This window comes from Mobula birostris, chromosome 14, assembly GCF_030028105.1.
Source record: "Mobula birostris isolate sMobBir1 chromosome 14, sMobBir1.hap1, whole genome shotgun sequence".
NCBI classification, from domain to species: Eukaryota; Metazoa; Chordata; class Chondrichthyes; order Myliobatiformes; family Myliobatidae; genus Mobula; species Mobula birostris.
This window is the reverse complement of record NC_092383.1, coordinates 35,736,867-35,751,660: the sequence shown is the minus strand read 5'-3', so window position 1 is coordinate 35,751,660 and position 14,794 is coordinate 35,736,867. Positions and strand designations below refer to the sequence as shown.

Sequence of the window (14,794 nt, the reverse complement as noted above, 5' to 3'; positions counted from 1 at the left end):
TTCCAGGGATCATTCTCGTGAACCTCCTCTGGACCCTCGCTAATACCAGCATATCTTTTTTTAGATTAGGGGCCCAAAATTGCTCACAATTCTCCAAGTGCGATCTCACCAATGCCTTATAAAGCAATTTCAAGGAGAATGTGAGTTGTTAAGTATTATAGTTTGACATATAACGTGAAAAGAAGCAGTCCAAACACTGACCCCTGCAGAACATCAGTAGTCACCAGCTGCCAACACAGAAAGGGCCTCCTTTATTCCCACTCTTTTCCTCCAGCCAGCCAGCCAATCTTCTGTCCATACTAGTATCCTTTCTGGTATGCCATAGGCTCTTACCTTGTTTAGCAGCCTCATGTGCAGCAACTTATCAAAGGCCTTTTGAAAATCCAAGTAAACATCTGCTGACTCTCCTTTGACCATCCTGCCTGTTATTTTCTCAAAGAATTCCCAAAGATTTGTCAGGCAAGATTTTCCCTGAGGAAACCATGCTGACTTCGGCTTATTTTATCGTGTGCCTACAAGTACCTCGAACACTCATCGTTAACAGTGGATTCCAACATCCTACCAACCTCTGAAATCAGGATAACTGACCTATAATCTTTAGTCTCCCTCCCTTCTTAAAGAGTGGAGTGACGCTTGAAATTTTCCAGTCCTCCAGAACCTAGCAATTCTTGAAAGATGATTACTAATGCCTCCACAATCTCTTCAGGTACCTTTTTCAGAACACTGGGGTGTAGTCCGTCTGGTCCAAGTGACCTATTTACCTTCAGACCTTTCAGCTTCCTAAGCACCTTTCCCTTAGTAATGGCAGCTACACTCACTTCTGCCCCCTGACACTCTTGAATTTCTGGCAAACTGCTGGTGTCTTCCACAGTGAAGACTGTTACAAAATATTTCTTCAATTCATCCTCCATTTCTTTGTCTCTCAACCTCTCCAGGGTCATTTTCCAGTGGTTCAATATATACTTGCACCTCCTTTTTACTCTTTATATATCTGAATAATGCTTTGGTACCATCTTTTAAATTTATTGGCTAGCTTGCCTTCATATTTCTTTTTTTCTCACCTTATGGCTTCTTTTAGTTGCCTTCATTTAGTTTTCCTCTGGCTTCCCACTAATTTTTCCTATATTGTATGCCCTCTCTTTTGTTTTTATGTTATTTTTGATTTCCCTTGTCAGCCACGATTGCCGCATCCTCACTTTAGAATACTGTTTCTTCTTTGGGATGAACCTATCCTGCACCTTCTGAATTGATCTCAGAAGTGCCAGCTGTTGGTGTTCCGCCATCATTCCTGCTAGTGTCCCCCTTCCAATCAACTTTGGCCAGGTCCTCTCTCATGCCTCTGTATTTCCCTTTACTCCACTGTAATGCTGATACATCTGATTTTAGCTAAATCTTCTTAAACCGCAGGGTGAATTCTATCATATTATGATCACTGCCTCCTGAGCTCTCTAATCAAATCTGGTTCATTTGTCTTTTAAACTACCAACATTATTATTCCATAATTATACTCAAATCTTTACCATTATCTACCACCTCCCCTGCCAGTCACTCCATCTCACACCCTGACCAAACTCTCCAACATATTGGTTGTGTATTTTGGCTTTTTACTGAAATATGTATGTTTTGAGAGAAGATATATTGTGTTGATAAAGCTAAAACATTTGATGTGGTATATATGGATTTTACTGAGGATTTTGGTCAAGTTCTATAAGATAGATTAAAAAGATAAAAGCTGTGAATTCCAAGGAAAAATGCCAAGTTGGACTAAACATTCGTAGAACAGCAATGGCCACTGGATATTTTAATGACTAGAGTGCTAAAAATCATGTAGTGATCCAGGGCTCAGTACTAGACTTCTTGCTTTGAGGTTTCTCTAAGTGACTTGAATGTGGGGACTGTGTTAGGGAGCAGGAAGCCATGGTCCAAGAGTACATAGTTAATATAGAAAATATTGGTAGTAGCAAGAACCAGCTTTCAACCTTAAAGGCAGTGATTGGCTTTGAAAGCAGTAGGGCACATCTATGCAAACTGCTCTGTATTAAAACAGTCTGTCCTCAATTAAAACAACAGCTGCAGATACCAGGCACAAGTGGTGTAAAAACTAATCACCACAATTATATAAGAATTGTTCATTTCTCAACAGGTACTGTACATGCATACAAATACACTTATTCAATATCAGTGCCTGCTGTTCTTTTCTGAAAAGAATTCTGTTTCAAATTATCATAAGTTTATTGTGCTACTCAAATTTCATATTTCTACTTTTATGAGCTTACCTTCGTTAAGGTGCAGGAATCAAGCAACTGTTGCCAAAACTTTTGACGGAGCAATGCCGAGTGGGTCAAAATAAATTTATTGTGGCAAAAATAAACTTATGTTTTATCTTTCTGGGCTACAAAGTCACTGTGTAAGGAATGACCCAGATTGAATGCACCTGGATTAATTCGTTGTCTGTTGTATGGTACAGCCTAAAAACTCGTACACTATTTATCACACTGTAGAAAATATACTTATTATATTGTAACCATAAAAGTTTACAATATTGTCAATGGTTTCATCAGGCTAGTTAAACGGATCACCTTGTTGCACAGTTGTATTTCCTGAATGGACTTGTGTATCGAATTGTGAAACTAATTACAAGGCTAACCGTTAAGTTTGGTGGGTCACTGTTGTTTTAACGTGAATAGAGTCACCAGAAAGACACAGTTTGTAGATATCAAAGTTATAAGAGTCTTTATTTGGGACACATACAAACTGACAGCCTTTGGAGTCATGAGAGTGACAGAGAGAGACAAAAACAGAAATTCCTCAACCCAATATTACAGCACATTTTTATATGTTAAAGAACAAAGATAACGGACAATTTCTATAGTTACAATACCCCCATAATTCTTCTTTTGAGTTACATGTAGTTTTCAAATGCCTGTATCTTCCCATCAACACACCCAAAATGAGTGTTAATTACTATGGTGTCTGCGTCCTATTAATGCAATGGGGTGTTGATTGCATTCATGCATATGCAGATATATGCCAGTTAAATGTGTGTTTTCTGGTCTGTTATTCACTGTTTTGAGCTACATTTTGAATTCAATCCACAATCTATATTCAGGTCTGAAAAATGGTTATTGAAGGTAATATTTGCTACATACCCTAACTCCAGAATATGCCTTAACACTATCACTTCAGGAAAGAATGACATGTTTTATTGTTGCAGCTTCACTTAAGATGGAGAAGTATGGGTCTGGCCTTGCTGCTGTGCAGTGTTCCATTCTGGTGAACCTCTGTTGCATCATCATTTCTTCATTTAAAAAAAACGTTCCTGCTGTAGAAGACTTTAGGCCACAAGTCCAATGTTCTGTTTATTTATTCCTTTCAGTCCATTTGATATTTGTCTGATTCCAGCTAAATGATCTGAAGATGACAACAAGGAAGGGACATTTGTTGACAAATACAAACATCTTCAATAAAATGCATCCTAGTTATTAAGCACTCTTTCGCTAAATAGGTAATATTTTGTTAGCTACTATTAACAATAGGATTAATTTTTAAAAATGTTTTTAGGAGTTATCCATTGATAGTTGGATGAACAGCTGCCTGGACATTCTGTCAAAAAAGCAAGGAAGTCGACAATCAGCTCATTGGATTCAAACAATTACGGTGGTAATGAAAGAAATTTTAAAAGGAAAATCCCTGGACAAGACAGGTTAGTAAATCCTCGTGGCAACATCCAGAATTAACATCTAGTAGATAGTGTATATTTTATATTTAAATTTTCACTGTTTTTATTGATAATTTTTGGATGTAATTGGCATCAATAGATGTCCTTGGGATGGTGATGTTGAGTCACATAGAACCACTGAAGTCTTTCTGGTGAGAGTGCTCCCACGTGCTGTTACTGAGGGGTTCCAGCACCCAGCATGATGAAGAAAAAGCAATGAATTTCTAAATTAGGATGGTGTTTGTTGTAGTGAAATCTGCTGGATTAGGGAATTGATAATCTCATTCATTCATTTTAGTACACTATTTTTCTTTGTGGTAGAGCTCACAAATTTGAGAGCTGCTGTTGAAGTTGTGAGGCTGAGTAACTACAGTGCATTTTTAGATCATTCCTGCACGGTGGGGGGGGGGAGGCGGTGTGGTGGAGGGAATGAATGTTGAGATGGATATAGTGCCACCAAGGAGACCTGTGTCCTCGATGCAGTTGAGTTTGAGTGTAGTTAGAACTTTACTTACCTAGGCTGGTGGATAGAGTTTCATCACAAATCTGATAGCACGAATCAAATATATCTAATTTTTCAGAAGAGTAAAAACCAAGCACCACCCCTGAAGCTCTATGTGAAAAGATCAGTTTATTTCCCTAAAAAGCTCCACTCTACAATAAATGGAGATTGCGCATTTTGAGAAAGCACCATTCGAAGTCTGGCTATAGACTATTGTCGGACCTACAGTCAGACATTGACTCCTATTTTTATTTATGAAGCCCTTATCAGGGCTGAAATGGCTAACACGAGAAGGCACAATTTTAAGGTGCTTGGAAGTAGGTACAAAGGAGATGTCGGGTAAGTTTTTTACGCAGAGAGTAGCGAGAGCGTGGAATGGGCTACCAGTGATGGTGGTGGAGGCGGATACAATAGGGTCTTTTAAGAGACTCCTGGATTGGTACATGGAGCTTAGATAATTAGAGGGCTACGGGTAACCCTAGGTAATTTCTAAAGTAAGTACATGTTCGGCACAGCATTATGGGCCGAAGGGCCTGTATTGTGCTGTAGGTTTTCTATGTTTCTATCAGTGGTGTTAGAGTGGATAAAAGGTGAAGTCACAAAAGAAAATAGGGGTACAAAATTTCACATATGCATGATTAAATAAATGAAAAATAAAGTTTTTGTTGAAGTTTATTGTGTGATGTCACTAAAGAAATACAATTGCTCAGCAAAATTTTGTGAATCAATCTGTATTTAACCAAGCAGCACACAGCCCTAGTAAAAGAAAATCAATGAGGCGCACTGGCTGATGGAATAACTTTTCAATGAGAAAACCACTTCCTGGTGAATTGCAAAACAGTCTTTCTAAACCTCTTGTGTATCTTTGAATACAGCACCAGAATGAATGACAAAATCCATTAAGCCTTTATCATCACGTCTGCCAAGTGGCAGGGGTCTTGTATGTATATTCCTCTGTAATAAGGGCAAGCAGATTTCAGATCAATGAATAGCTTCACAATGTAGCTTGTGGACTCAAGCAGAGATGTATCAAATCATGCCCTCCCCGTCAATGTGGCTAATTTAATTGTGCCTGTATGTACCATAGAATGATGCATCTTACTGAAGCTGAATTGTAAGTAAATTTAACTGAACCGAAAATAAGAACTGAATAATTGAATTCCAAAATCTATTGTATCTATCATTTGTTTTTACAGCAATGCTTGCAGCGTCACAATGTTCATGTTAAATTGCATTGTAAACTTACTAGACAGGCTCTGTCAACAGAAAAGTTTTTTGGTGGTGTATCTTTAATGCCTGTAATATCAGCAGGGAATACTGTGATTGGCATAATAATCATAAAATTAAGAGCCTCACCAAACTTCCCTTCAGGTCAGTCTGGCTTAACTTTTAAGAATAATGTGTAGGTCTGTACTTAATCACTGGATCACAATAAACAAGTTATTCTAGATATACAGTACTACCAGACTTAAAGTAATTCTTTTTGAACATAAATATGTCAATATAATAAATTATACCCTTGATGATTTTGCAAATTATTCTCTGCATCCAAAATTAAAGAATAATTACTATAAATGTAATTAATTCCCATGAAACCTATCATATCCTTCATAAATCACTGAATTGAATACAGGAGATAAGCTCTGTTTATGTTCCGTCGGGAGCTATGTACCAGGTACAGCCATATTCAAACATTAGGTGAACTATCAGATTTGTTAGTATGCAAAATTAATAGAATTGGGGGATAACGTATTGAAAGTTATTTTACTACAGGGTAAAGAGAAGGATTTGTTTTTGTGAGGTGACGGGCAACAACTGTGGGTGCTGTGCAAGAATCAGTGCTTTTCACAAGATTTATCTGTGACTTGAATGACGGTGCCATAGTATGATAAGATTGACTCTTGACCTCAGTAGTCCTCCTTGTGACTTTCTGCTTTATTGTCTACCTGCACGATACTTTCTCTGTAATTGTTGCATTTTATTCTGTATTCTGTTCTTGCTGTCCCTTGTACTACCTCTGGGTTGTGATGTAATGAAATAATCTGTACAGATAGCATGCAAAACAATGTTTCACTCTGTATCTCAGTACATGTGGCAACAATAAGTCAATTTACGAAATGCCGTATTTCTTATTTTGCTGATGGCCTGATATTGGGTGTGGTTGTGAGAAATATGCAAGGGGCTTCAAGGCAATTTAGAAAACTTACATATAAGTGAGTGGGCAGATACACTTCACATTACAACAGTAACCTGCCTTAATGACTACCATCCAGTGGGACTGACCTCAATAATAATGAAGTGCTTTGAGCAGCTGGTCACAAACTGTATTAAATCCTGTTTTCCCTCTATTATCTTTTTCAATGTGTTATCCTTATAACAGATTTGAATTATAAATCCCACTTAAAAAAGTAACCAGGGCAGCATTTCTACACTTAAGAAATATTACTATAAATGGTACTTCAATTTCAGTAACGTAATGATGGTAAAAACTATTTCACACTTTTATATGAAATAGATAGATTACTGCAATACACTTTTTACTGGACTCTAGCAATCTGTTGACAAAGTTCAACTAATTCAGAACACAGCTGCTAGGCATTTAACTAAAACCAGGATGAGAGAGCATATCACTTCTGTTCTAGCTACGCTGCATTGGCTTCCTATTTCTTTTAGATTTGATTTTAAAGTTCTTTCACTTGCTTTTAAAGCTCTCAATGGCCTTGGGCCGGAGTACATCAGAGAAGAGCTTTCATTTTATAATACAGCTTGAGCTCTCCGGTCTTCTTCCCCCAGTTTCTTAAATTTAAACAATCTCCCTCAAAAGATAATTGGCAGGTCAGCTTTTTTGAACTACGCTCCTAAGCTGTGGAACTCAATACATAAAGCTATAAGGGGTACAGACTCAGTTGGCACTTCTAAACACCAGCTCAAAACCTATTTATTTAACCTTGTTTTTAACAATCATCTTTTTGTCTTTTATTTTCAAATTTGCACTTTATCCCTTTGTAAAACACTTTGAACTACATCGTCTGTATGAAACATGTTCTATAAACAAGTTAGTATTATTTTTTCATTGGATTCCTACCAGTTTGCATTTCGCACAGATGGGTCCACTGATAATGAAATAGTCTCTGCCCTCTATTCAGTCCTGTCCCACCTGGAGAGTGGTGTCTCCTCTGCTAAAATGTTGTTCATCACCTTCAGTTTGGCATTCAATACGATCATTCCTCAGAAGGTGGTGGCTAAACTGTCCTTGTCGGGTCTCAGCACCTCTCTTTGTAACTGAAACTTCTTGAACTTCTTGACGGAGAGAATTCAGACAGTCCGTGTTGACAGCAACATCCCTAGCTCCATCATGCTGAACACTGGCGCCCTCCAGGCTTGCATGCTGAGCCTGTGGCTGTGCACACAGCTGTAACCACATCATGAAGTTCACTGATGGCATACCAGTGTTTGGCCTCATCAGCGACAAAGATGAGTTGACATACAGAGAGGAGGTAGAGCAGCTTGTGGACAGGTGCAAACACAACTTGAACCTCAACATGGGCAAGACTAAAGTGCTAATTGTGTACTTCAGGAAGATGCAGTCTGATCATGCCCCACGCCCTACTGTACATCAATGACTCCTCCATGGAGAAAGTCAGGAGCACCAAGTTTCTTGGAGTGCACATCACAGATGATCTCACCTGATCCCTCAAAACCATCTCTTGAGTCGAGATATCACAGCAGCACCTCTTCTGATTCCTGAGGTGTTTGAGGCAAGTGAGGCTCCTGGCCCTGTTCTCACATCAGGGTCTCTCCTCCCCCCCCCCCCCCCCATACAGCACATACACCAGAAGCACTGCATTCAGCATTGTCAAGGACCCCTCCCATCCGTCCCACAATCTCTTTGACCTCCTACCATCAGGCAGAAGTACCACAGAATAAGAATTGTGACTGTTAAGCTGAGTAGCAGTTTCTTCCCCCCAGATGTGAGACTTCTGAATACCCTGCTGCCACCCAGTACGCATTTTTTATGACAGCACCAGTAGTACCCATACTGTTATGTATTTAATGATACGTCATATATCGTATTTGCACTTGTATCAGCTTGTACATCTACAAAATACTTCTTAAAATTATTAATATTATTGTGTTGTATGTGATACATAAGCTTTGTTTTGTACTTTGGTCCCCGAGGAATGTTGTTTCATTTAGCTGTATACATGTGTATGGTTGAATGATGACAAACTTGAACATTTCTAAAACCAGCGTCTGAGGATAACGGGTGAAATATTCAGGACTGACACTCGGGGCGATGAACATAGGAATTTTCTGCCACAAAAGGTTGTAGAAATCAAACCACTGATTATATTTAAGAAGGAAAGAAAGTGATTTGTAGACCTAGAGGATTAAGAGATATGAAGAGAGCTGGAAAATACTAATGAAATGGATGAACACACATAAAATGCTGGAGGAACTCAGCAGACCTGGCAGCGTCTATGGAAAAAAGCGTAGTTGACGTTTCGGGCCAAAACTCTTCAGGAGGACTGGAGAAAAAAATCTGAGGAGAAGATTTAAAAGGTGGAAGGGAGGGAATGAGAGGAACACCAGGCGATAGGTGAAACTTGGAGGGCGAGGGATGAAGCAAAGAGCTAGGAAGTTGATTGGTGAAAGAGACTGAAGGCCAGGGAAGAAAGAAAAAGCGGGGGAGCACCAGAGGGAGGCAAGGGACAGGCAAAAAGATAATGTGAGAGAGGGAAAAGTGGATGGGAACTGGGGAGGGGTGGGGGGTAGACATTGCTGCAAGTTTGAGAAATCGATGTTCATGCCATCAGGTTGGAGGCTACCCAAACAGAATATAAGGCGTTGTTCCTCCAATCTAAGTGTGGCCTTATCACGACAGTGGAGGAGGCCATGGATGGACATATTGGAATGGGAATGGGAAGTAGAATTAAAATGGGTGGCCACTGGGAGATCCCACTTGTTCTGGCGAATGGAGCGTAGATGCTCGGCGAAGCGGTCTCCCAATCTATGTCGGATCTCACGGGTATCCAGGAGGCCACACCGGGAGCACTGAACACAGTACACCGAACACCAACAGACTCACAGGTGAAGTGTCGCCTCACCTGGAAGGACTGTTTGGGGCCTGAGTGGTAGTGGGGAAGGAGGTGTAGCACCTGTTCCGCATGCAAAGATAAGTGCCAGGAGGGAGATCAGTGGGGAAGGACGAATGGACGAAACCAACTGGATCCCACCACCAAACTCATCTTTCCCTCCCCCCAACTTACTGCTTTTTGCGGGGGTCACTCCCTAAGCGACTCCTTGTTCATTTGCCTTCCCCATTGAATCAAGTTCCTAGCTCTTTGCTTCATCCCTCACCCTCCAAGTTTCACCTATCACCTGGTGTTTCTCTCTTCCTTCCCTCCACCTTTCAGATCTATTCGTCAGTTTTTTTTCCCCTCGACTGAGTTTTTTTCCATAGATGCTGCCTGGCCTGCTGACTTGCTCAAGCATTTTGTGTGTGTGTTGCTTAGATTTCCAGCACCTGCAGATTTTCTCTTATTAATGAAATGGATAATCACTCATGCATATGTTGAATAGTAGAACAGGATTAAACAGCTGAATGGCCAACTCCTGTTTCTGTATTTTATGTTCTTTTTCTTTCAGTTGAAAAACAATGACGTGATTCCGAAAGAGAAAATAGGTCAATAAAAGCCTACTGTTAAAGTATTAAAAAGGGTAGAATAGAGACAGTGGAAAAATTGAAAGCAGATGTAGATATGAGTAGCTAGTTTTCAAATTTAATTTTCAGTAGCAATTTCCATTGTTTTGTAATTTAGAGCTATTCTTGGAGCAAAATAGTCCTTACCACATTCAAGCAGTTTTGTTGCTTTATTGTAGATATTTATTATAAAGAAATAGCAACCAAACAGAAATCTGCCAGCCTTGAGAAATAACATTTTGTTCTGGAGCTCCCAGAAGTTTATGTAGTTAGTCAAAGACCCAAAGCCCCTTTAATCACTACTCCATTTTCCTTTTATCTTTTTCCATTCCCTTCTCCATGGATGATTCAAATTCCAGCTGAGTATTTATATCAATCATAATGTCGATGTTCCTCTTCACTCCCAACCCTTGTGTGTGTATCATGACTATACTCGAAGATGTACAGTCTTCGCTCTAATCTCTGAAATGTTTCCATTTTCTCAGGTACTTTGCAGAAACTCCTCAAGCCGGTGGACTCAGTATTCCATAACTTGTATTTCTTCACCTTTTCCTCACATTCTGGTGCCTGCCAAACAAGTGAAGATTGTACAGGATCCAATATTGACAGCATTGCCACAACCAACCAGTTTGCAGTTATACAGGCTCTTGACGTTTTTGTTGCTATTAGAAACCAGTTGGAACTAAACCTGTCTTGCATAAGAACGTTATACCTGCATGCCCCACTTATGCTGGATTTTGTCACTTCTTCTGCTCAATATTTCATCAAGAAAAAGCTAATTTTGCTACTCAAAAGTTGCATTCTTGGCTATGCAAGTGACAATGCTAACAGTCCCTGCCATGCAGTGTCTCAGCAAGATCGCCACATACACAGTGACTTATTGGGAGTATCTTGCATGTTGCTTCAAGCTGTAACATCTGGATGGCTGAGGCAGATTCCTGTGAGCCCCAGGCCATGTTTCTTTGGAGGCAGTGAGATACTTGGTGTAGAACATTCTATTCCTGGTCCAGACATGGTAATGCTGCGGGCTGTAAGTCTTATTGTGATCAAAGCCATGGAAACTAATCTGAAGAATTCAGTGGGTGCAGTGACGGATAAAGGTAATGAATAGCCTCTCATTCTGTAAATTAATTGGAAACTTTAAGTAGAAAGAACTATCTATGCCATCTACTGAGTATTGATGTCTGACAATGCCACAGAATAAATGAAAAATAGATCATTGTAATTCAGAGATAAAATAAAGATCTCAAGATTTCTTGAAATAGTGGCAGTGAGTACTTCATTAGTGTACCTGTACCTCAGCAGTGACTCAAAGTATATTTGTGCAATAAATCAAAATTAACATCCTAAAGTACCTTAATGAACTTGCTAGTCAGGTGGTAGGTAATACCTCAGTTTTAAATTCCTCTTTATTTTCAAATCCTTCTGTGGGCTTGCCTCTCCCCTCTGTAACCTTCTGCAGAATGACGAATGATTTCCATGCTCTTTCAACTTTAGCCTCTTGCTCCTCCCATTTTGGCCTTTTACTCCCCAGTTTTAATCTTTCCACAACTGAGAGATGTGCTCTTAGCTTTTAGGTGCCTGTGTCCTACATTTGGAAATGTCCTTTATAAACCTCTTGACCTAACTCACCCCTTGGTACTTAAAAGTGCTTGAGTTTCCATTGGAGGTAGTGATGCAGTCATTCTTTTTAACCAAGCTCTTGGTTATCTGTTCCAATGCCTAAAGAGTTAAAGGAATTTTTATGAAGAATTAATTGTTGCCTCAAAAATATAACTACACACAGTTTTTATTATAATTATAATTGAAATTAAAGGGAGAGGGTGAGCAGCTGGAAGTCATGGTACATATTGGCCAAAAAGTTCTATTCAAAAGGTTCAAAGGAATATCTAAACAAGCCTGATGCGTTTTGGAAACAAGTCGTGTGGACTGATGAAGTTAAAATAAAACTTTCTGGCCGCAATGAGCAAAGGTATGTTTGGAGAAAAAAGGGTGCAGAATTTCATGAAAAGAACCCCTCTCCGACTGTTAAGCATGGGGGTGGTTCGATCATTCTTTGGGCTTGTGTTGAAGCCAGTGGCACGGGGAACATTTACTGATAGACGGAAGAATGAACTCAATTAAATACCAGCAAATTCTGGAGGCAAACATCACACTGTCTATAAAAAAGCCAAAGATGAAAAGAGCAAACAACAAACAACAGGAATTCTGCAGATGCTGGAAATTCAAGCAACGCACATCAAAGTTGCTGGTGAACGCAGCATCTCTAGGAAGAGGTACAGTCGACGTTTCAGGCCGAGACCCTTCATCAGTAATAACTGAAGGAAGAGTTAGTAAGAGATTTGAGAGGGGGAGGGGGAGATCCAAAATGATAGGAGAAGACAGGAGGGGGAGGGATGGAGCCAAGAGCTGGACAGGTGATTGGCAAAGGGGATATGAGAGGATCATGGGACAGGAGGCCCAGGGAGAAAGACAAAGTGGGGGGGAACCCAGAGGATGGGCAAGGGGTATAGTGAGAGGGACAGAGGGAGAAAAAGGAGAGTGAGAGAAAGAATGTGTGTATAAAAATAAATAACGGATGGGGTGCGAGGGGGAGGTGGGGCATTAGCGGAAGTTAGAGAAGTCGATGGAGGAAGGGAAGCCCCTTTCTTTTTCATTTCCAACACCTCCCTTCCCTTCCTAGATCTTTCTGTCTCTGTCTCTGGAGACAGCTTATCCACTGATGTCTACTATAAGCCTACTGACTCTCACAGCTATCTGGACTATTCCTCTTCTTACCCTGTTTCTTGCAAAAATGCCATCCCCTTTGGCAATTCCTCCGTCTCCGCCGCATCTGCTCTCAGGATGAGGCTTTTCATTCCAGGATGAGGGAGATATCCTCCTTTTTTAAAGAAAGGGGCTTCCCTTCCTCCACTATCAACTCTGCTCTCAAACGCATCTCCCCCATTTCACGTACATCTGCTCTCACTCCATCCTCCTGCCACCCCACTAGGAATAGGGTTTCGTTGGTCCTCACCTACCACCCCACCAGCCTCCGGGTCCAACATATTATTCTCCGTAACTTCCGCCACCTCCAACGGGATCCCACCACAAAGCACATCTTTCCCTCCCCCCCCCGCTTTCCACAGGGATCGCTCCCTACGCGACTCCCTTGTCCATTCGTTTCCCCCCCCATCCCTCCCCACTGATCTCCCTCCTGGCACTTATCTTTGTAAGCGGAGCAAGTGCTACACATGCCCTTACACTTCCTCCCTTACCACCATTCAGGGCCCCAGACAGTCCTTCCAGGTGAGGCGACACTTCACCTGTGAGTCGGCTGGGGTGATATACTGCGTTCGGTGCTCTCCATGTGGCCTTCTATATATTGACGAGACCCGACGCAGACTGGGAGACCGCTTTGCTGAACACCTACGCTCTGTCCACCAGAGAAAGCAGGATCTCCCAGTGGCCACACATTTTAATTCCACATCCCATTCCCATTCTGACATGTCTATCCACGGCCTCCTCTACTGTAAAGATGAAGCCACACTCAGGTTGGAGGAACAACACCTTATATTCCGTCTGGGTAGCCTCCAACCTGATGGCATGAACATTGACTTCTCTAACTTACGCTAATGCCCCACCTCCCCCGTACTCCATCCGTTATTTATTTTTATACACACATTCTTTCTCTCACTCTCCTTTTTCTCCCTCTGTCCCTCTCACTATACCCCTTGCCATCCTCTGGGTTCCCCCCCCCTTTGTCTTTCTTCCCGGACCTCCTGTCCCATGATCCTCTCATATCCCCTTTGCCAATCACCTGTCCAGCTCTTGGCTCCATCCCTCCCCCTCCTGTCTTCTATCATTTTGGATCTCCCCCTCTCCCTCCCACTTTCAAATCTCTTACTAACTCTTCCTTCAGTTAGTCCTGACGAAGGGTCTCGGCCTGAAACGTCGACTGTACCTCTTCCTAGAGATGCTGCCCGGCCTGCTGCGTTCACCAGCAACTTTGATGCGTGTTGCTTGAGATGAAAAGGGGATGGCTTCTACAACAGGATAATGATCCTAAACACACCTCAAAATCCACAATGGACTACCTCAAGAGGCGCAAGCTGAAGGTTTTGCCATGGCCCTCACAGTCCCCTGACCTAAACATCATCAAGAGTCTGTGGATAGGCCTCAAAAGGGCAGTGCGTGCAAGACGGCCCAAGAATCTCACAGAACAAAAGGCTTTTGCAAGGAAGAACGAGCAGAAATCCCCCAAACAAGAATTGAAAGACTCTTAGCTGGCTACAAAAAGTGTTTACAAGCTGTGATACTTGCCAAAGGGGGTGTTACTAAGTACTGCCATGCAGGGTGCCCAAACTTTTGCTTCAGGCCCTTTTCCTTTTTTGTTATTTTGAAACTGTAAAAGAAGGAAATAAAAAAGTTTTCTTGCTTAAAATATTAAAGAAATGTGCCATCTTTAACTTTATGCCTTTTGGAAATTAGTTCATCTTTTACTCGCTTAGCTATTCACAGTAACAGAAATTTTGACCGGGGTGCCCAAACTTTTGCATACCACTGTACATGTAGATGCAGTTTGTGGAGAGACTGTGAGGAAAGCCAGACAGATGATGGGGCAAAATTAGTCAGTGGGATGAGTTGAAGTGTAAGATGGGAACAAAATTGAAAGAGGTGATGAATACAGCATTGAAGGTGTTATATTTGTATGCATGCAGTATACGGAATAAGGTCGATGATCACGTAATGTAGTTAAGAGATTGGCAGGTATGATGTTGTGGGCATCACTGAGTCATGGCTGAAAAAGGGTCATAGTAGGGAGCTTAACATCCAAGGATAAACATTGCATTAAAAGGACAGACAAGTAGGTAGAGGCGATGGGGTGGCT

At 41.1% G+C, this 14,794-nt stretch overlaps 1 protein-coding gene across 5 annotated transcripts in view; it reads left to right on the top strand.

The window, feature by feature from the left end:
* The window catches only part of lins1 (lines homolog 1), a 50,501-nt gene that overhangs the window by 22,478 nt on the left and 13,229 nt on the right, over positions 1 to 14,794 (top strand). For all 5 annotated transcript variants that reach the window (XM_072278367.1, XM_072278369.1, XM_072278368.1 and 2 more), the window contains 2 exons: positions 3,562 to 3,703; positions 10,410 to 11,024. In XM_072278367.1, coding sequence (XP_072134468.1) covers positions 3,562 to 3,703; positions 10,410 to 11,024 — 757 coding nt within the window. The remainder of the gene's footprint in view (positions 1 to 3,561; positions 3,704 to 10,409; positions 11,025 to 14,794) is intronic.